Here is a 23,114-nt window from a genome sequence, read left to right on the forward strand (position 1 = left end):
TGTGTCTGGCAAAACTGAGTAAAGGTTAATGTAATTTTAAAATTGTTGATTGATTTCTTTTTTCCAATTTATTTGGTTAAATTTCCGTTTTCTTCCTTATTGGGTGGTGATTCAAGCGTGAGCACTTTCTGTTTGGTTAGATCTTTGTTTTGCTTTCTGGAGTCTGTAGTTTGATTGTCTTATTTTTTTGTAATTTTTTTCTCTTAATTATCATCCATATTGATGAATACTGCCACTTTCTTGTGCATTGTGTGTGTTTGCGATGTGAATTATTCAAAATGTTCTAACGGGCAAATTTTGTGATCGGGAGTGATAGAATGTCCGGCGGGAGCAAGCAGAGTAGATTGAGGAAAGCTCTGGGAGCCATCAAAGATACCACCACGGTTTCATTGGCCAAAGTCCATAGTGATTATAAGGTGGATTTAGTTGTATCTAAGAATAACAACAATCGAGTTATAATCCTGCATTATTCTGTTTTGCAGGAACTGGATATTGCTATAGTGAAGGCCACCAATCATTACGAACGCCCTGCAAAGGAAAAATACATTAAAGGTGGATGCTCAATGTTCTATTCTAGTCTTCATGTTTTGCAGGAACTCTATAGATTTCTTATAAATTAAACTCCATCTCTTTTTTCACAGCAATTTTCGCTGCCGTTTCAGCTACAAGGCCTCGGGCCGATGTTGCCTATTGCATCTATGCTCTTGCACGACGATTATCAAGGACACGTAATTGGGTGGTATGCCGGATTACAGATATACTGTATTACTATTCTTTCACAATTCATAGTCTTTGGTTTGCTACTTTAAAGAAGAAGGGCAGAATAATCTTACAAGTGAAAACTGGATACATTGATTAGATTTGATGGAATGAATGTTTGTTTGGCATCTAGGTAGCACTGAAAACTTTAATAGTGATTCATCGTGCTTTGAGGGAGGTGGACCCTACGTTTCATGAAGAATTCATTAACTATGGCAGAAGTAGACGCCAATTGCTTAACCTGTCTCATTTCAAGGATGATTCCAACCTAAAGAGTACCTTAATTGAGAATCCATGTTACTATTCATTTTCAGAAAGCTTAAGTTCCTTGTTCATGGAATCTTTTTTAAGTTTATTTTAACCATTTGCTGCACAGCATGGGATTATTCTGCCTGGGTTCGCAGTTACGCCTTATTCTTGGAGGACAGGTTGGAATGTTTCCGTATCTTGAAGTACGATATTGAGATGATCGGCCCAGTAGGAAGCTTGTGTTCTATACATATTCTCTTTTTATTGAAACTGAACTATCTGGAGATGTCATAGATGTAAATCTTCTTGCAGAGAACCATAGGTTTGGACACTGCAGAGGTGCTTGAACATTTGACAGCTTTGCAACAACTTCTTTTCCGTGTTCTTGGCTGTCAGGTGAGTATGTAATTCCTCTTGTGTTAGTACCATATCTCTTTGTGGGAACATTGATAGAATTTCTGTGCAGCCAATAGGGGCGGCTGCTCATAATCTTGTGATCCGGTTGGCACTTTCTTTGGTATGTTAATTTTCAAATATAGTGCCCATCTATGCTCCCAATGAGAGCTGTTTGGAAATGACATTCTCTTGTGCCCTTTTGTCATTTCAAACAGGTTGCTTTAGAAAGTGTCAATATTTATCGAGCTTTAAGTGATGGTACAGTTAATCTCATGGACAAGGTAAGCTGTGCGGTTTTAACTATCTAAACGAGACACTTTTCTTCTCGGTAAATCATATATATATGACAATCTGAACAAATGACAGTTCTTTGACATGGACCGTCCTGATGCCATGAGAGCTTTGAATATATACAGGAGATCCAGGTATCAGGTAAATTGTTGTCCCAGTTTTGCTAATATTGTCTCTAGCGTAAATGAAGATGATTTAGAACTAATTTTGTATTTGCAGGTGGAGGGGCTTTCAGAATTTTATGAAGTATGTAGAAGACTTGATATTGGGCATGGCGATTGGTATATTAAGATAGAGCAGGTTAGGGACCTTCAACTTTGGTGCCTTCTGTGACAGATTCGCTTTGCCTTGAACTCTCATAAGTTGAAGAAACTAATTTTCATTTGAATTTTATGTTGAAGCCCCCTGCATCCTTTCTACAAGCAATGGAAGATTATGTAAGTGAAACTCCACAGGCTTCAACTGTGCGCAAAGATCAGGTCTTAAAGATAATTTATATATATTTCTATGCCTTTGCATGCATGCAATTAGATGCAATATATGTAAGCTGATGAATTTGTGTTAATTTAGATACCTAGTTATAAGGATCAACCATTTTTCATCATTATTCTGCCAGTTGAGCTATTATTCATATATAATATTCTATTACCATCTTTATGACATGTTTTTCCTGTTTTGATTTTTTCTACTTTCTGTTAATCTTACAAAAGATTGATATGATAAGCAGATTGAAAACCCAAAAGAAGTGTTGGCCGTTGAGTGCAAGAAAACCCCAGAGGTGCAGCAATGTTCACCACCTCCTCTGCCTGAACCAGAAGAAGCGGAGAAAGTGGAAGAGCCTATGGTTGAACCGCCTGATTTGTTGGTAATGTAGTAGTCTCTTTTTATGGTTTCATCTGCAACTTTTGCAGTTTCATAATGAGTTTTTCTTTTTCTTATCAGGGTTTATACAATCCTGTCTCGGTTGCATCAAAATTAGATGAGAAGAATGCCTTGGCATTGACAATTGTTCCTGTTGGTGAGTTTGAGTCATCTTCAATAGTTCATACTTTACGCCATGAAACATCAATAAACCGGTTTTCTACAGGTTTTAACCACAAAAAATAAGTTTGAACCTTTTGCATGTCAATTTGTGTTTATGTTTTCATGGTGGTGTTCCAGCTGAGCAAACAGCTTCTCCCGCTGCTTCTGTTCAAGCAAATGGCACTACAGGCTGGGAATTGGCACTTGCCACTGCTCCAAGCTCGAATGATAATGCCACTGCCACTTACAAAATGGTATTACAGACATGTGATGTGATGTGATGTCCATTCATTCATACATAGGTAACATAACATGTTCATGTATGTATGTCTCACCGATACTATTTTAATTTGGTATTTGGTTGAAAGGGCGGAGGATTCGACAAGTTTATGCTGGACAGCCTGTATGAGGATGCATTAATCCAGAGAAGCTACCAGAACGTCAGCTATAATCCATGGGAACCACCTCCAACATCTAATGTCATGATGCATGACCACTTTTATGGCTCCGACACGGTTGCTGCTTCACCTTCCGTCCAGATGTCCGCAACGGTCAATCAGCATCAGGCTTTCATGTTGCAGCAGCCGATGATGGGTCCGCAACAGCCGCCTTCTAATGCTTTTGGATATCCTTATGGAGCCAGTGTCCACCCTTACTACTCAGGTATGCCTGTTCAACCATATACAGGCCTTATATAGACACGTCGGATGAACATGTTCTGTATTGCGAGGCACACAGAAGAAACGCTCGAATTGCCTGCTGCAAACTTTGATGCATGGAAAATGCTTGAAGAATAGAAAATTGTGTAGCATATTTCACCCTTATTTTTCAGATTTAAGGTTCGTCTACTAAACGAACCCAGCATGAATAAGACATATTTAGTTTAATTAAGCTGTAAATGACGGAATTCATCCTTATTTTTTAAGGGACATTTGAAAAATCTAAACTTATCAAAGGTTCATCTTGAAAAATCTAAATTTAATATATATATTCTTAAAATAATTAATACATAGTTCTGTAACTGCATTTATATATAGTTTAAAAGTGGTTTAATAGATATTCTAAACTACTTCATTATTCAACTTTAGTACAATTCATTATATAATTATTTATTATTTCTCATTTATATATTTTTAATTAATTGGGGTGATTATAATGTAATATTTATTAAAAAAAATTAAACACATACCCTTCAGACGCGATTGCTCCCTTTTACCACCGAAATAGATCAATAGATTCGCATTTGCATTTAATATAATTGGTAATATATGTATTTTATTATCTATTTTTAAAATTAGAACACGTTTATTTATTATTGATCAACATATTTTTATTTGCTTACAAACATATGTAATCATATGTCAACCTTTTCATGCATTTGCAGAATTAAGGCTCTTACATCAGTCAAACGTGTAAATTTTGACGGCCAAAATGGCCTATATATAAAGATAAATTTAATTTACATGTATAAAACAAATAAGTTTTATACAAATTTATAATTAACGAGTACGATAAAAAGGAATTATTAAAAGACAAATGAGAACAGAGCATAAGCGATGATCAACGAAAGCAGAAATATCAATGTCACCCTGCAACACAACAACTCATATCAATATTACTGGAAATCCAAATCTTATCAATCTCAGTGCATGATTCTAACTGTGTTAAGAGAGGATTATGATTAGAACATATATATATATATATACATATGCTTACGTGATTTTGCAATTACTCCACCACATAGTATTCTTGTAACGACGAGATTGACTTTTGAATCGAAGTGAATTCCCCTGCATTGAGCATGTCTTCTCCACCAGCAACTCCAATCGATCGCCTCTCTCCAATACTTTCTCGATGTTGTCGATCATTACACTTCGTACCTATACATACAAATTCATCATTCATACAATAAATGAAATCAAAATCGAATTAGTGAGATCCATATTCACAGACATATACCAATGGTATTTGCAAAATGTACCAACCTGGCTCATTTCCCCTTTTAAACGGTTTAATCTATCGGCATTGGGGTCAGTTGAGAAATGGTCCATTTGTTGACTCAAGACCCTGGAGAATTCTTCATTCATGGCGTAAGCCGAGGCTGATTGAATGGCACGACCATACGTCTTTACAAATCTCTGGTGGATATCTTCAAGGAAAGCAAAAGGGATTCTCCCTGAATATTCATAATACTAACAAACATAAATTAATTGCGTATTGTGCATGAAGCATAATTCAAAACGCCTATACGAAATTAGAAAGTGGTTACTTCCGGAGGCATCATCGGCCATGCAGAGGACGGTGAGACCATCGGTTCTCTTGACATGGAAAATGTAACGATCGTGCGAAAACGAGGAATTGCTATCATTCTTTCCTTGGGTCATCTTTTCCAAAATCTGTCTAGCTACGGTGCTCGCATTTGTATGGGTTGCGCTAAACTCCGTTAAAACCACCTGCCCCCTCGCCACCATCCCATATAATATCCCCATTGTCGTGGAAATTGAAGATGGCGGGGATCGAGGCGTGGAGAGCCGAGGCTAGTTTTATGGGCGGAGAATGGAAAAAGTGAAGGGCAAAGATATATGTACAAGGAACAACGGAGGTGGAGAATGGGAAGGAAGGAGTAGATAAAGGAATCCAGGTCAATGACAGCGGGAAAATGGAGGACTACTGATTTCAATGAATCCGCGAGTTTCGCGAGTTTAATAAACGTGGACCAATCGTGTTGCCTTGGGATAGTGGGGACAAATGCCGAAATTAAAAGATTTCTGGACCAATCATATTGATTTAACTTGAAAGATAAAATAGATACATAATTACAAACATAAATAGTCCGGGAAGAAATCATTTTGTTCCTTAAGCCAAACCAAATAGGCTACCACCATTGACTGTTATTCATTTTGCATATACGTGAATTGTCAGTAAAAAAGTTTGATATGGGTAAAATAATCCGAAACTGGTCTCCCGCTGTCCTACATAAAGCAAGCTTGAAGCCTAATTTTCTTCATAACCCAATAATTTGGTTTGTTGTAAGAAAAGGATATAGGTTTACCATTGATGAATACGAGAGTGAGACGTAGAGACAGGGACAGGGAGAAAACGAGCGGTGACACGAGTGTGAGGAAAGCAGAAATCACGGACTAATTCAAGTGTTATCATGCACTCACACAAATATTAATTATATATTTCTCCTTTTGATGCCCTACGGACCTCCTCTATTCACATGCTCCTCTCATCATCTTCCACTATAATCAAATTTAATTGGACAACAAATTCAACATGAATCTATCAATTCAAAATTTATAGGGATATAAATCTATCAAATTTATTTCTAAATATTTATAAATAGTGGACCTACCTCGGCCATAATCTACCCTATGTCTATTTTTTAAAAAAATTAGAATAAAATTTAAATAAATTAATATATGAATTACGTTAAAAAAATTATATTATTCTGGCTGATATACATTTTTTAGATTCGATTTAAATATATATAATTATTATACTTTTAATTTAAAAAATAAATATAAATTATATTATATAATTATTTTATTATATTTATATTAACTCACTTAATAAATTTTTTTGTATTTCTTTTTGGTATAGCTATCGGTTTCCGATTATTAATCGACTAATCTAGATCGAGTACCACAGAGGTAAAGACATTATCCCGACCCAGTTTGCTCCTTCACAAACGCCAAGATGCCAAGATTCGAACTACTTACCTTACTTAAGGGATCTAGTAACTCATCTCACTAGATCAACTTGTTGTTGGTAAAAATTTTTTGTATTTACCACTAAATTATATATAATCGAGACAACAATGTATATTTAATATATTTTCTATATATAATTTTATATTTTTTACCCATGATATTTTAGAATTAAAAAAATTGACTTACATAATATAATTTCAAATTATAACCAATTATGCCGCCATTGACATGCAACTTAATATGCAGGAATAGGGGTTAGTAAATCTCGATTCGATACGGAGAATCGATTTTTTTAACTTGATTTGACTTTGAGTTGTAATTCATAAATCCGACTCAAAATTTTTTTAAATTTAAATCGAGTTGTAAAATACAAATTGAATAACTCAAATTATTTAGTAATCAGTGGATTAATTTTTAAGTTTGAGTCGAGTCTCTCGACTTTGTATGATATATGTATATAATATGTGAAAAAAATGCGAAGAAATATAAATGTATTGTATATGTTTATAAAAAATATTTAAATTAAAATCAAATAATAACATAATATTATAAATATTTATAATTAGATTTAAACAAAAACTTGAAAAATCAACTCGACTCGAATTTTATAAACTTAATTCGACTCAAAAAATTTCAAGTCAATTTTGAATTATAAAATATGAATTGTTAATTCGAATAACTTAAAATTTTTCAACTTGACTCGATCAAACGATCACGGCTATAACCGGAAAGATGTAAAGTATATTTTTCAAATAAAAATAGAATCCACCCAATTGGCATGTGATTATACAGGCAAGAGGATGATCTAATCAGCTCGATCGTTCTGCTTTCATGTGGTCCCCTATGTTGCAAAAATGAAATGGTTTAATCAAACGATAATTTTACTAAGGTATAGGGTAGCTTTTAATTTTTTAAGCATTATCTTATTAGTCAACAATCCTTAGAATATACATGTAAATACTCTGTGGGCCTTTGGTTCGTTGGAATGTTTATGAGAGAATTGAAATCTGTGAAGGAATTGAAATCTGTAGGAATTGAAATTCAATTTCATATTCTGTTTGGTTGGCAGGAAATGAAATTGGAATCCAATTACATATTCTGTTTGGTTCGCAGACATGTCAAATAAATTTGATTTCAGTAATGTAAAATGACAGAATTGTCATTCTTATTTTTTATTTTATTTTAGTTTATTTTACAACTTACATGTAGTAATATATTATAAAAAATTAAAAAATATTAAAATTCCATTTTATTGATTGATTATTCATTTCAATAAATTATAAAAATCATGCTAATAAACATTATAAGTTAAAATCATCGCAATCAAAATATGTTAATAAGTTACCAAAAGATAGAGTAATATTTCGATACATTCCAATCGGAGTATGTTAATTAGTTACCAAAAAATATACCAAAAACTATTTTTATTCAATATATGAATTAGAAACGCGACCCGACACGACTCAAAATAATAAAAAAATTATTTTTATTCAATAAAAACATTGACTTAATTGAAAAAATTATATATAGAGGGGTATTATTGTAATTATTCCTAAATATATAAGGTAAAATTCTATTTTTTTTCCGGGTCGGTTTGGTTTTTTTCACCCTAAACCCGAACCCGACCTGACACGAATATCACACTTAAAAAACCCGACCCGACCCGACCCGAATATCATGCTTAAAAAACCCGACCCGACCCGAACAAAATAAAGTTTCATCTGACCTGACCCGAATATATGAATTAGAAATCTGACCCGACTCGACCCGAAATAATAAAAATTATTTTTATTTAATAAAAACAGTGACATAATCCGACCTGACCCGACCCGAATTATATATATTTTCGGGTCGGTCCGGTTTTTTCACCCTAAACCCGAACCCGACCCGAATATCACACTTAAAAAAACCCGACCCGACCCGAACAAAATAAAGTTTCATCCGATCTGACCCGAATATATGAATTAGAAATCCGACCCGACCCGACCCGAAATAATAAAAAAATATTTTTATTTAATAAAAACAATGACTTAATCCGACCCGACCCGAATTATATATATTTTCGGGTCGGTCAGATTTTTTTCACCCTAAACCCGATCCGACCCGAATATCACACTTAAAAAAACCCCAACCCGACCTGAATATCACACTTAAAAAACCCGACCCGAACAAAATAAAGTTTCATCCGACCCGACCCGAATATATGAATTAGAAATCCGACCCGACCCGAAATAATAAAAAAATATTTTTATTTAATAAAAACAGTGACTTAATCCGACTCGACCTGAATTATATATATTTTCGGGTCGGTCCGGTTTTTTTCACCCTAAACCCGAACCCGACCCGACCCGAATATCACACTTAAAAAAACTGATCTGACCCGACCAAAATAAAGTTTCACCCGACCCGACCCGAATGTATGAATTAGAAACCCTACCCAACCCGAAATAATAAAAAAATATTTTTATTTAATATATGAATAAGTTACCAAAGGATTGATGAGGGTAGTATGGTCAAATTTCAATTCCCTCCAACAATGGAATTGAATTCTATCCATTTTTTGATAGAATTCACTTTTCCTCATTTGATGGAATTGAATTCCATCATGGATTCCAATTCCCTTGAAAAACTTGAACCAAACATGGGAAAGTGATGGAATTGAATTCCAATTCCCACCAATTCCAAGAGATTCCATCTAACCAAACACCACCTTTGAGTTAAATAATTTTTGCTTTAAACAATTCCTAATTAGAAGGAGATGTAGAATTTTACTACTAAGGAGTATTGAATCTATAACTTAAAAGAGGTGGGAAGTGTCAACCGAGAGTTTAACGATAAGCTTTAGAGATTCTTGACAAATTATTTTAATATTGATTTTTTTTTTAGATTTAACTTAATGTCCATCGGTTCTATTAAAAAAGATGATGGTGCTATTTTTTGAAACGTATAGAGTTAAGAAATTGGCATAGAAGGATCCAAATTATCTCAGTCGACCTCCCTCTATACTTTATCTTCCAAGTGTTCCTTAAATCAAAATTGATGTAAAATGTGTAGTTCTTTCTATATCCTAGCTAAACGCCGAGAACAAATACTTAGCGGAGAGTAAATGTTGATACGTAGATTCATGTATTTGTAGAGGCAATGCCAACTAGCAAATTTTGGCAGCTGCCTCTCGAACGTATCCCATCTTCACGTGATTTGCTTCTTCCTCACTTCTTCTTCTTCTTCTTCTTCTAGGGCTTCTTTGTTTGTTTTCACCCCCTCCTCTTCCTTGTTTTTATATAACCCCCACTTGTCTACAATCATTTTTAAACATTTAAACTCATCTCTCTCTCGCTCTGTTCACTCTTTGGGTTTGAAAATGGAGTCCAGCAAAATATCTGCTCTGCTGCTGATTTGCATGCTTTTCATTTCCTCAGTGACTCCAATTCTTGGTTGCCGTTCTTGTGGGAAGGCACCATCAAAGCATCGAAGGCACAAGGGAAAGTCCCCTAAAGGTCCCATCACTTTGCCTCCCATTGTTCCTAAACTCCCTCCAGTTGTTCCTAAACTCCCTCCGGTTGAGCTCCCTCCAATTGTGAAGCCGCCCATTGACCTTCCTCCGGTAACAGTTCCTCCGGTTACTACTAAGCCACCAAGTGGAAAAGGAAAACCCTGCCCATCACCACCAACCAAGGACACTTGCCCTATCGACACGCTGAAACTGGGTGCCTGTGTGGACCTGCTGGGCGGGTTGGTGCACATTGGTCTTGGTGACCCGGTTGTAAACCAATGTTGTCCGGTTCTTGCAGGACTTGCTGAGCTCGAAGCTGCTGTCTGCTTGTGCACAACTCTCAAGCTCAAGGTTCTAAACCTTAAACTTTTCGTGCCACTGGCTCTTCAGCTCCTCGTCACTTGTGGGAAAACACCCCCTCCTGGTTACACTTGCTATCTCTAGAACCAAGTTAAGTACTTCTGTTTATGTATAATCACCAATCTTAAACTGCTTGTTAAGCCGTGTAATCATCTCCTTTGAAATTTTCTTGAATGCTAAGGGGAAAAAGAGAGAGACTATTATATGGTTTTCGTTTGTTTTCCCACTACTTTTAGGGTTCAACAGTGGCAATGGTTTTTAAGTACCAGTTTATATTAACTTGTAGGCATCAAAAGTCTTTGTTAGAGATAAAAAAAATTGTTGTTACCCATAAAACAGTCATTTTTTATTTTAAATGAAAAGCTCGAGTGTTGCTCTACTTAAATATCCATGTAATTAGGAACAAAATCCATTTAATGATTGTATTATTAATATATCAATTATATAAAAAAACATAAAAATTGGCGCTTATATATCTATATGTTTATGTCTCGATATGTATAAAATATCACATAAAATAACGTAGAGTCCTTCCTATACTTTGAAGTGATAGTTTGGGCATAAAAGCTTTGTTTTCCTGGATGTAATAAACAAACAATTATTACATTACACGAGCTTTGTTCCTCATTAGATTTCATGGCATACGGACTTGCAGGTTGGCAGATTGATGGAATCTGTGATGAAATCGACATGAGCGGATGTCAAGCTTTCTCTTTCTTCCTTTCTCAATTGGACTTGAAATCTAATGCTGCTGTTGTTGTAATACCATTTTCTTATCCACTTTTCTTTTAAAAGATAGTTGCAAACTGTATCTTTGTCAAACGATGCAATCAAGAGTGATAGTATTAATCTTTGTTCGTGATTTTCCGGGATTCTCATTTTGTTGCTTTCTGGTAACTTTAATACATTTAAAAATCATTTGCTACAGTAAAATGCATGTGAAAAGTAACTTTTAAAGCCTATTTAATGTACCAGAAAAGGTCCTATTTAATGTAAAACATAGGGAAAGAACAAGGAAACCACAGTGTAGAACTCCATGATAACATTTTCATCTTCCATTTCAGTTTTTGGTTGTATTGAATCAGACGATGGTGTGGAGAATCAATCAGAATTCACAAGGGAGCAACTTGAAGGTTACAGTTTCAATTGAAGCTGGCTAAGGTTAAAAGAAAGAGGGACCAATGTGAAGCTATGGCACATGGACCTTATTTGTCTCTTTGCTTTAGTAGCATGTGGTGTCTGTTGATTCTTTCATATGCGCCAGTGATTCATCAAGAGACTTCGGCTACAATTTTTTACCAAACAATAAAAAAAAAATACTGTACGGACTTACTCTTTGCTTATACTATGAAGAATAAGATTTACTGCTACAAACAGGTGTACCTCAAAGTCATACACATAAGCATTAGTCTTCGCGTCAATTTTTTTCCCTTTTTTCAATCACAACTGAACTTTTAAAAGAAAAAACATACCCATTCTGTCTCTGGATTTTTCATCTTCAGTGTGTAACATACTGTCACTGGACCTGTACCTAATCATCCTTCTGTATGTGGGTGTACCTAAAGTTCTTGAGCATGAAATCGTCACGCTAATACCTATGAAGGTGTAGGCACCAGGTGGCCATTGAGGGTAATATTTGGAACTAAAGGCGGTGACAACTGATAAAGTTATCTGAGCTTAAGATTAGGTATGGGAATAAAATGTTATGGCAACTTTGGCGCTTATTCATCACCTAAAGCCAAGAGGGTGCAATTGATCAACCCATTTAGTGTCTGTTGAACAATCAATGTGCAAAAAGAGACATTTTCATGTGTTCAAACACACAGGTGCCTGTGTCCGTATAGTCGTCGATAAAATTCATCACCGTCATTGTTCTCTGCCTCATTTTCTTCAAGTTGTAACTGCAGCAGCTGCGGTTGTTCCTCTTTTGCAGGCTTTACGCCTCTCTTTGGTTGTTCCAGCTCTCGTCTATCTATTTCGCCTAGATGTTTCTCATATTCTGCTATCTGCTTTATGTTCCGGACATCCACCACCTGATCTCCAACCTCTTTAAGAAGAAATTAAATTGAAAACGATTAAGAATACTTGATGTGAGGCAATTATAACCCACTCACGCTGCATTGATGTATAATATTAGGCAGTACATCAAATGAAGCTGCTTAATCTTAGCTGCTAATTAAACACGGTCGTTTGCTAATGACATCAAATGCACTTCAATCCAGGGCAGGTTCTAAATGACCCAAAGAATATATTTGGGCGTCAAAAGCAAACCTATTATCCGCCCCCTCAAACCCAACCAATCTTGCACTTGTTTAACTTCTCATTCACAATAAATAATATTACATTTTCAATTTATTAGTTAATAATTAGATTAATGAATTTAAAATAACATTTTATTTTTTAATAAAATATAAATATAACAAAATGAATTCTGCCACAAATCTTTCGTAAAAAAAACCATCTTTAAGAATCAATGTTGATAAGCAAACATTAAAAAATGATGAAAATATTTTGGGTAAATTGAGTTACGTGAAAAAAGGCACACCCTCATCTTTTCTCTATGTTTTGTATGCTTTTTTTTAGCTTTAGGGTTTTATATAAAAATTGCAGTGATGAGAGGGACAAGGGATACCTATTATACAAGGGTAAACTATACAAATGGTTCGACTATTGGATATTGTTTTGTTGAATCCCGATATTAAAAGTTACAAGATGATATCCGATTATATGGTGTTGCTTTGTTGAGTCCCTTAACTATTAAAAATTACAAATTGGTCACTCGACTATTCATTATGTTCCAAACTCGTCCTTTATCGTTAAAAAATTAATGACCGTCTGAGTTAGACGTTAATATGTTAACTAAGATATAATAATTGTTTGAGATTATGAGATCGGATTTTATCATATCTGAGCTAGCAGGTTAACGTCTAGTTCAGATTGCGACCAATTTTTCAATGGAAAAAGATGAGTTTGGAACATATGAAAAGTCGGGTGACTATTTTGTAATTTTTAATAGTCTATGGACTCAACAAAACAACACCATATAGTCGGGTGATCATTTTGTAACTTTTAATAGTCAATGGACTCAACAAAGCAACACCTTATAATAGGGACTATTGTGTAACTTGTAATAGTCGGAGATTCAACAAAGCAGTATCCAATAATCAAGGACCATTTGTGTACTTGACCCATAAAACAAATGGAAAAACCGGCCTCTTTGCTTTCTTCCTTAGTTTTCCTGAACTGCAACGTCTTAATATACAAGTGGATATGGTTTGAACAAAGAGTTATATACCTCAAAAGCCACCTAATTATTGGCTTTGGCTTTCCATTTCCCTTTCAGTTTATCCATGCTCTCCTTCAAAGTTTCAAAATTTCTCCTGTAAAATCTGAGTTCTTAAATCAGTACTTGCAATGTTTTCTTATATTGAATGGACTTATGCATTCTATCTTAAATTTGTTTTTATATGGTTTTTCAAAAGTATTTTTCTAAAGTTGTATTCGTATACCGATATTAAAAAGGAAAAACCGTAGGTAAATTACTAAAAGCTGAAACCAGTACTGCCTGCAGGGATATAACCTTTATATGAATCACCCACTGACATTCTTGCAATTTGCTACAATATAATTGGATGAAATCCGCACAAAAAAGCCCGAACAAGAAGTATAAATTAGAGAAACTTTTGGCTTTTCCTCTCATGTCCTATCCTCCAGTGCTGTTTCCACGCGTATGTACGCAGCTTCTTCTGTCATCAACTTGCCACAACTTGTTCAACATAAGTCTGAGAATTTGGATTCATTGGCTGGCAGAAAAGGAAACAGGATCTTATCTCAATGCTTAGAGTTCTGGGCTGTAAATAAATAATTAATGCATGAAAAGAGCAAGGGTTAGAGTGAACCAATTCCTGTAGGAGTTAAAGAAAGAGAATAAGGGTTGGATATATACCTTCTTATATAGTATGTGATAAATTATGATACAATATTGGATCATTTCCATTAGAAAATGGAAAGAAAAACTTATCTGTCAGAGATGATAGTGGGGGTGTGGAGTGGTTAAAGGATGATGTCACAAACATGGGACAAAGATTAATCTTTTCCACCACAGATCATCTAAGGGAGAGGGTCAAACCAGAAAGGCTAACAGTGACAACTTTCATCATTGATAATAACAAGGAGTTAAAGCTACCAGGAAATCTTCTCTGCAGCAAATGTAATTCCCCCTTTTCACCTACACTTGATTCAATAATATTCAGAACTTCTGTAACAGGAGCATTAGTTCAATAACGGTCTCAATAAATACATTATAATGGTTTTCAAGGTCACCATAACATCTGTAATGGTAGTCGCAACAGACACCGTAACTGTAATTTAATACATTGTTGAAAAACCTGTTGGATTGTGTATGAGTAAAAAAAAAAGTTAATGAAGGACGAAGAACCCACCTTGTAATTCAGCATCAGAAACATTTTCTCAGAGACAAATCTGCATGGTGCAAGAATTGTGTATCATAATTCAGAGGAAAGGAAGGTTAACTGCAATAAAAAAAAGAAATTCACGTGATAATTTTGAAAAAGTTAAAGAATATCATACTATGATGGAGCTCTTGTTCTGCAATCTAGCTTCTCTGAAGGGATAAACACAAGTCCTGAATTGCTATCATGTTCTCCCACAGCTTTCTTGAACTTTCATGGTGTGCTATATACAATTATATATCAGGCAGCATGAATACAAAGAAAGTTCAAGAAAGCCGTGGAAAAGCATGACCAGGACCATTTAACAAAACCATATGAAATACCATCGACCATCACACTGAAAATCGTTTCATTTCAGATCTAAAATCTCAATCTTTTTTTCAGTTTTCTTGACCTAAAAACACAGAGTAGTGGATGGAAAAGGAAGGTAGACAAAAAGGAAGAAGAGAAAGATGGCATCCAAAGATGAAAGGACCACTCTACCAGTATACAATCTGTCGGCCTAGCTTTATAGAGAAAGAGGAGACTGGCGAGGAACGGATGAAAGCAAAGAAGGGGTAAGTCTGTAGGGTTTAATTTCACTAAAAAATCAGCAATATTGTTTATTTACTCAGGCTTTGCTTTACCAGTGAGTGCGGTGTGGGGCACATAACACAGCTAGATTATATAAGAAAGGTAAAGAGAAAAACAAAAAATTTAACTGAAATAAGAAACCCTACATTGAAAAAATTATGGGAGTGATGATTACTGACTACCAAGCATTCAGGAAAATTAAAGTTTAAAATTATACAAATTGGAAAGAATGAAAAAAAAAAAAAACAAAACCCTCACTTTATACTATTAATACTTTTAAACTTTATTCCATTTGTTTTCTTTTATAAATGATAAAGTGAATCACTCTTTCTCTTCCATATCAAAGTCTGGATTATTTTTGTTGTTTTTATAGCGCGTTATATGTTCTTTTTTACATCATATCTTTTTTTATAGACAAAATTAATATCGTTTATTTTATTATTTTATTTATTTACTTTTTATTTAGATCTTAATTATCTCCAAAGGCTCGAATAAATCGTGTTTGAGTTGTCATAAAGATAATTTATCAACATATTAATATTGTTATATTTATTTTTATGTTAGTGTTAATGATGTTTGCATTTCACCTCTAACCGTAGCGTTTGTTTATTTCTACTTTTTTTAAGTTATTTGATTTAGTTTTTTTAAAACTATATCCCTTGTATGATTCTATTTAGTGATTAATTTGTAATCTTTAATAGTTTTAGGGGAAGTTGCCGAATAATATGACTAATATAATTTAATTTTAATTTTTAAAAAAAATTAAAATATTTTATTTTATATTTTGTTTATTTATCCAATAAAACAAACTTTATTATTAATTAAATAAAATTTTAAATTTTATTCCAAAAATATGATTAATTTGGGCTAAGTACAATACAATATTTGTTCAAAAATAACTCTCAATCATTTGACAATAAACGCTCACACCCCTAACATTCGTGGTATTCAAGCTCATGACTCAAGAAATAATTATTATTATTTTACCACCGAAATCTCTTAGTTCACACAAACAATTATATTTTTTTGACAAAAATATCATTTGTACATAGACATAAAATCAAGTACACTTTAAATACAAATGATAGCTCATTATAATAATATCTCTATCCTCAAAAGGAGCACAATTTTTTGGTTAATTATAAGATAATATCTGTTTGATTATAAAATGATATATGTTTATAATTTTTTAACCTATTGATAACGTTCACCTCCTACTAACGCGACTGTTCTAACTAAAATCTCTAGAGAAATTATTTTTTATTTTTACTATATTTGATGTGTTAAAAAAACCGAAAGAAATTAACATTACACACAGATCAACTGTGAATAACAATATTCTAATCTCACTGCTGTCAAACTACTCTAAATAGCATATAAATTGATAAACTAAACAACATCAAAATCTGGGTCTTACCGCAATTTTTGAGGAATTCGATCAAGTTTAAAAGGATTGTTTTCCTCATAATATACAATTTGATAATTCAAAGTGTAGTAGAAACGGAAAAATTGTACGAAACAAACATACAAAACGCATGCAGACAAACTTATATTTTAGCCATTGATCGTGTCAATGCGAAAGTGAAATTCATGAACAAGATGGGTAAATTTTACGATCTCCACACGCACACAACGATCATACTACACATGGAGTTGATTGATGGGACACTGCTTGCCTCTATCTTAGATTCTCTATAAATATCACATACTAAATTATATATCTAAATCGTGTTTGTTTTAAATTTCCTTTTTTACATACTCGTGCAAATAACAAAACAAAAATTAATAAAAATGGGGCCCATTATCAACAATCCTCTAGCAAAAGGACCCAATCATCAATTATGAAATTTGGATCCATCACTGCTTCCACCTCTTTTATATTTTCCTTTTCTTTTCCATTCAATGTAAAATTTCCACTTAACTTTTAAGAAGTTCTGTTTAATTAAGTTTGTTTATCTAGACTATGTTCATATTTAATTTACTAGGACTTAATTTTAACACTAATTAAAAACTGAAAATATATTAATTATATTAATAAATTATTCGAGTTAATAATATTTAAATTATTCAACTTCAAATTCGAATCGAACATAACTCGAGCCAAATTCGGTGAATTCCAGCATATAGAATCCCTGTTGTCTTCGTATACGAGGAGAGAGACATATGAGAGCATCAATGACATGTCCTAAGCAGAGCTTTCTGCGAAACAGGACCCGCTGCAAAGGTAAATCAGTAATTAATTTGTGTTCTTATATAGATAATAATATTAATTGATTTGTGTTTGCAGGGATGGCCCCTGCCCCATATCACCATTTACTTGGAAGCTTAGGTAAAATCCAAAAAAAATAAAATGATACGTGACTGACATTTTTTGTTTGATATAAAGTATAAAAAATGTTGATTTCTATTAAAGGGAGATGAAATAGGTAACATGTTCAGAATATTCTCTCTTCAATTTTTAGATAAATTTTCACAATTTTGAATATCTTACATTAATCTTAACGGAAACTGAGGATAAAAGGAAGTAGATTTGTGACTATAATCAATAAATTTATGTAATTAAAATTAAAATCAATCATTATAAAATACAAATGAACTTAGATTAATAATTGAAATATATCCAGATTTAGACCAAAACAACTTTAACCCGCATATAACATGGCTAAAAACATATAACATATGCAGAGTTCCAAATGTGTTAGCATGGCCACTTGTTCGATATGAAGAGTACCAATATTTTTAGGTGGTGTTTGTTTTCACTGTGCAAGCTCTTCAAACCACTTATGTCTGCGTCGCGTAGACCACGCGCAGACATTAGGCTTCGCAGACTGTTTGTTTTTTAGAAGACATAAGCTCTTCAAACGTCTGCGCGAGCTCTTTTTGGTGCAGACTTGGTTTTATGTCTTCAAAGGTCTTCAAACTCTTCAAGAACAATTATAAAATATAGTTATTTATTAAAATAATTTTAAATAATTTAATAAGGTTATTTATTTTAAAATAATTTATTATAAAATAATTTATTTTAAAATAATTTATTATAAAATAATTTATTTTAAAATAATTTATTATAAAATAATTTATTATAAAATAATTTATTTTAGAATAAATTATTATAAAATATAGATTGATTTATTTTAAAATAATTTATTTTTAATTAATTTATTAATATGGATTGATTTATTTTAAAATATAGATTGATTTATTTTAAATAATTTATTAGTATAGATTGATTTATTTTAAATAATTTATTAGTATGGATTGATTTATTTTAAAATATATTGATTTATTTTAAATAATTTATTTGTATGGACTGATTTATTTTAAAATATGGATTGATTTATTATTGTAGTTGTATAAATTGATTTATTTTAAATAATTTATTAGTATGAATTGATTTATTTTAAATAATTTATTATTGTAGTTATATGAATTATTTAAATTTCAGTATTGTAAAATAAAATTATTTAAATCTCAGTATGTAAAACTCTTTTAAGTTTAAAAAATCAGTTTATTTATATTTCAGTTCATTTTAACAGTCTGCAGACGTTAAAAAACAAACAGTTTTTTTCTTGCAGACTGCAGACTTTTGATTCACCTCTTCTACTGCAGATGCCTGCAAATGTTATCCGCAGACTGCAGACCTTTTACCTCCGCAAAAACAAACACCACCTTACTATCAATTTTTCCAGTTCAAGTAAATAATCAGGAATGCAAACTACCATGCATGTCTTTCGTTAAAATAATCAAGGCTATCTTTTTTCTGCATCCTATTTGCCTGTAAATATAGAAGGAAATACACACCACCTGGTGGCAGTATACCTATTGAAGAAGATAATAGCTTTTGGAAGCTTAATAGTGTTAGCAAGGCCTTTGCCATGATACGAACACAGAAGTGCAGACAAATCATATGCAAAAGCCATATCCAAGAATTACTAGAAGGCATCAGGGTTGAAACGGCCAGGGATGGAGCTACTTTGCTGAGCCTGCTTCAAGTGCATTGTCAATGCATAATTGTTTACCTTTTTTTTTTTTTTTGGGGGGGGGGGGTTCAGATGATCAAACAATTTTAATCAGATTCCGAAACAATCAAAGCCGTCTGCTTAATCATGTTGCTAGAAAAATAAGATGGGAGTAGACACGTAGATGAACAGTATCTATGTGCTCCCACTTCCCATATGAATCATAAGTTGAGTTCATGAGGCTAACCTCAAGGGTTCTCAACTGCTCTTGATATTGAGATGCTACTTGCTTCAGATGCTGCAACTCCTGACTCTGACTTTCATACTCCTTCTGACGCTCATGCTGAACAGCAACAGCTCGCTTCAGAATAGTATTTTCCTGAATGAGTGCTTCCACTTGTTCTTTCAGCATCATATTTTCCTACAATAACCAAATAGCAATCTCAGCATCCTCCAACTAAAAAAACCCTTTTCTCATTTTCTGAGTAAATTCATCATTGATATGTAAACTTCGACCAAAATCCCATGTGGAACACTAAAATTATCTGTCCTCTAAAAGGAAATTGAAGATTTAAGACAAGATACTTTCCTATTTTTATCTGGTACGGATATTTTCCTCGTACTTACTCAATTTGAGGTATTGATCCAATTCAAATTAATAAATATATATTTGTAATTTCCAACTTTTTGCTCAGAATACCAATAAGGAATCTAGTTTCACTAATCTATTTCATCCAACGGAAAACTTATTAGCAAAATAAGTCAGCTACCATACAATTCTTTTTTGCAAATTTTCGCTTGAGACAGCACAGTTATCTTGAGTAAGATTTTCTCTTTATATTTTGACTTTTGTTTCGGTAAATTTTTCTGCAATAAATTTTTTTAATGGAAAACCATACTTTTGGCTAGTGTTGTGTTGGGTTTTCGGGGGTGGTCGGTTTTTCTTGGTGTGTGGCAGCAACAAACTTAAAACAATTCTTCCAATTTTTTGTCCCAAAATTGCTGATATTATTCACCAAAAACATACCGATTTACAGCCATATCATTTTTCATTCATTTTTAGGAAGATATATGCTAGGGTGACTAGATTGTTATAATTAATTGAGATATTTGTGAAACGTTATTTACCGTTATAAAAATTATCCTGTTTTTCCGTTATTAACCAAACATAAAGTTCGGATCAGGCACATAGCAATAGCAGGGATAAAAGAAGAGATAACTATTAGCAACTTTAACAACCATGAGAACCAACCTGGTGGAAATTTTGGGCCACCTCAGCTCCAGCTCGTGCATGAATGGATTTCTCCAAAACCTCCAGTGCTCTTGAAGCTCTGGCATCATCAGCATTGGAAGCATTCAACATTTCCCTAACAAAAAGCTCCACCCAGTCTGAACCATCCATTGAGAGGACTGCTGGTTCTTGGACTGTCTGTTCCTTAGCTGGAACATCCCCATTAGCAATTATTGGAGCTACACCTACAACAGAATAGTGCTCTGCTTACTAAGAAACTATTGATGCCAAATAACTATTAACTAAAAGGTGACTTAGTGAACTACAGGTAAATTATAATTCTAGTTTTAATGGCATCTCATCCATATAAACTGCTAGACCAACGAAATAACATAAAAGGAAGCAGTAACTTTATTAGCAATATTCACAGATCAAATTGCTAAGTTTTACATATTGCACTGTACATTTGTGCCTGTTTCTGGTTTCTGCAATTTGTTTAATTAAATTGAGATAGGGAAAGGGCCAAGGGAGGGACTCCTACTTATAAACAATCCCAATCCCTGGAGTTTCCTAGTGAATCATACAATACAAATTACCGTTTCTTAACTTCAGACATCCTAACAGCACTCTCATAGACTTAAGACACCACCACCAAAAGCAAACCACTTATTCAAACATGTTACATGGAATCAAATAACAACATTTAGGGTTACCATTTGAATACAAATATAATACAAATATTCCACTGTCTTCAAATTATTCAAGAAAACAAGTAACAAAAATCTTCTTTGCTATACAACAACAAAAAAACTACTAAAAAGTTCTTAAAGTTAACATGAAGAAGATATAGTCTCACAATAAATAATCTCAGGAATTGAATCCAAAGAGAGATGCAGTCTTGGCCAATCCAAAAGACACAAGATTGCCAGGGATATCAATCTGGAGTTATCAAAATTGAATCAAAAGGAATTTTCTATTCCTTGAAATTGATCATTTCCTTTTAATTCTACACCAGTTTTACCATCAACGGCAGCAGCTGCATTTCTATCAGTAGATCCTAAACGAAGCTCATTCAAACTTCTAATAGCTAAATCCAGATCATCTCCACATCCTTCAAGTACTCTTTCAAGCACCTAAACCATCACGAACAAAACATCGTTTCTCAGATACAATAAAATGTAATTCCCAAGACAATTGAATTGATATAATAAAATACAAGGTTATTATGCATAGAATGTCAAAGTACATTTTATGTAACATGGAATTTGATCTTAGAACCTGAAACCGAGTTAATTACACAGAAAATATATTATAATCAAGTTCCAATTCCAATTCCAATTCCAATTCTAGCCCCAAATTCTTTTACCATAAAATTCCGCTTAAAAAATTCCATTTTAGGGAAGTAAAACAACTACATATAAGAATTTAAACATAACAAGAAAAAGTGGATGAGTGAGTTTGTGAACCAATGATGATGATGATAAAAATAAATTCCATTTAATATTCTTTTCTAGAGATTAAAAATTAAACGGAATCATTTTTTTTGTATATATTAAAAAAACTAGAGAAAAGCTTACCTGCTTATCCATTTCAGGGAACATAGGTATCAATTGATCGATCAAAATAAGGGAGGCGGTGAAGAAGGAGAGAAAGAAGAAGAAGCAAAACGAGAAGAACAACGGATTCTCTTAGAAACGGGAGGTGACGCGCTTAATTCCTCAAAGAAAGATCTCTTCCCTGAAACTATGGCAGACATGTTTCAGCCCAAAATGCCTGCTCTCACGGCCTTTCTTCTTCCTTTTTTTCAACTCCCTCCTCTCCCTTTAAAATTATAATATCTAATTTCAGTTTCAAAAACTCCGATCCGATCCGATCGATCTCGATTTTTCTCAGAACAGAAATGCTAAAGGGCTTCAATAACTTAGGATTTGCTTTCTCTCTATCAGTAGCAATTTGATAGAGAGGAATCCCTGTTTCTGTTGTTGAAGATGATGATGATTTTGTAGCATTGAGGAAATCAAATAATTTTATTTTTGCTATTTCCCCCAATTTTATTTATGTAACTGCTTGTTATCATGGCCGGAGGCAGGTAGCAGCCGCTCGCAAGAAAAATAGGGATAAAAAGGAAAAAGAAATACATGGATTGAATTCGGTGGAGGAGCTGGTAGGGGAACACCGACTATTGGATAACCAACAACTTAAAATTACACACGTTGCCATGAAAACGTATCAACAAGCAAAACGTGTCTTTTATTGGATTTAGTGTTAGTTAGGCGGGGTTATAAATGGAAGATCGTATTAAGGAGGTCAAATGCTTATTAGTTCATATATTTTTGCATAAATTGTGAATTTAATTTTTAGGTACATTATAATCAGGATAATTTAATAATGAGAAGATTTTACTCTAATTATTAATTTTATCAATCAAATCATTTAATTATTTAATTAATATCAATAAAATTAATTATCGTTAATATTTAACAGAGAATTAACATAAAAATTAATAAAATTAATATATATATATTTAGTCTTTATTACTTATACATTCTATTAATTTTTTTTCTAATTTCTTGAATTAAATTAATAATAGAA

The 23,114-nt window shown here is 33.2% G+C and overlaps 2 protein-coding genes, 1 long non-coding RNA gene and 2 pseudogenes across 3 annotated transcripts; 2 read left to right on the forward strand and 3 right to left on the reverse strand.

Moving 5' to 3' along the window:
• The first annotated feature begins 317 nt into the window (after positions 1-317).
• On the forward strand, positions 318-3,528 carry LOC120157151 (annotated as a pseudogene).
• Positions 3,529-4,221: 693 nt separating this feature from the next.
• On the reverse strand, positions 4,222-5,320 carry LOC120157148 (vesicle-associated membrane protein 711-like). The gene is made up of 4 exons (XM_039168394.1): positions 4,988-5,320; positions 4,704-4,894; positions 4,435-4,598; positions 4,222-4,307 (listed from the first exon to the last, which is right to left on the reverse strand). Exons 1-4 carry the CDS (start codon positions 5,205-5,207, stop codon positions 4,244-4,246), a joined length of 639 nt encoding a protein of 212 aa, XP_039024325.1. The 5' UTR covers positions 5,208-5,320; the 3' UTR covers positions 4,222-4,243.
• Positions 5,321-9,730: 4,410 nt separating this feature from the next.
• Positions 9,731-11,149, forward strand: LOC120157149 (36.4 kDa proline-rich protein-like). The gene is made up of 2 exons (XM_039168395.1): positions 9,731-10,377; positions 10,941-11,149. Exon 1 carries the CDS (start codon positions 9,796-9,798, stop codon positions 10,369-10,371), a length of 576 nt encoding a protein of 191 aa, XP_039024326.1. The 5' UTR covers positions 9,731-9,795; the 3' UTR covers positions 10,372-10,377; positions 10,941-11,149.
• A 2,729-nt stretch (positions 11,150-13,878) lies between these two features.
• On the reverse strand, positions 13,879-15,315 carry LOC120157153. The gene is made up of 3 exons (XR_005519123.1): positions 15,154-15,315; positions 14,730-14,769; positions 13,879-14,043 (listed from the first exon to the last, which is right to left on the reverse strand). It is a non-coding gene; the product is annotated as an uncharacterized LOC120157153 (long non-coding RNA).
• A 3,687-nt stretch (positions 15,316-19,002) lies between these two features.
• Positions 19,003-22,572, reverse strand: LOC120157147 (annotated as a pseudogene).
• Positions 22,573-23,114: the final 542 nt, after the last annotated feature.

Source organism: Hibiscus syriacus, unplaced genomic scaffold (genome assembly GCF_006381635.1).
Source record: "Hibiscus syriacus cultivar Baekdansim isolate YM2019G1 unplaced genomic scaffold, ASM638163v2 tig00111238_pilon, whole genome shotgun sequence".
NCBI lineage: Eukaryota > Viridiplantae > Streptophyta > Magnoliopsida > Malvales > Malvaceae > Hibiscus > Hibiscus syriacus.

Excerpts from the sequence above, each read along its gene's own strand:
- LOC120157148 (XM_039168394.1), bottom strand. The coding sequence starts at position 5,207 with ATGGGGATATTATATGGGATGGTGGCGAGGGGGCAGGTGGTTTTAACG. Across the intron at positions 4,599-4,703 it reads TAAAAGGGGAAATGAGCCAG|GTACGAAGTGTAATGATCGA; the intron begins GTTGGTACATTT and ends TTGTATGTATAG. Across the intron at positions 4,308-4,434 it reads TGGAGTAATTGCAAAATCAC|GGTGACATTGATATTTCTGC; the intron begins GTAAGCATATGT and ends GTTGTGTTGCAG.
- LOC120157149 (XM_039168395.1), top strand. The coding sequence starts at position 9,796 with ATGGAGTCCAGCAAAATATCTGCTCTGCTGCTGATTTGCATGCTTTTC.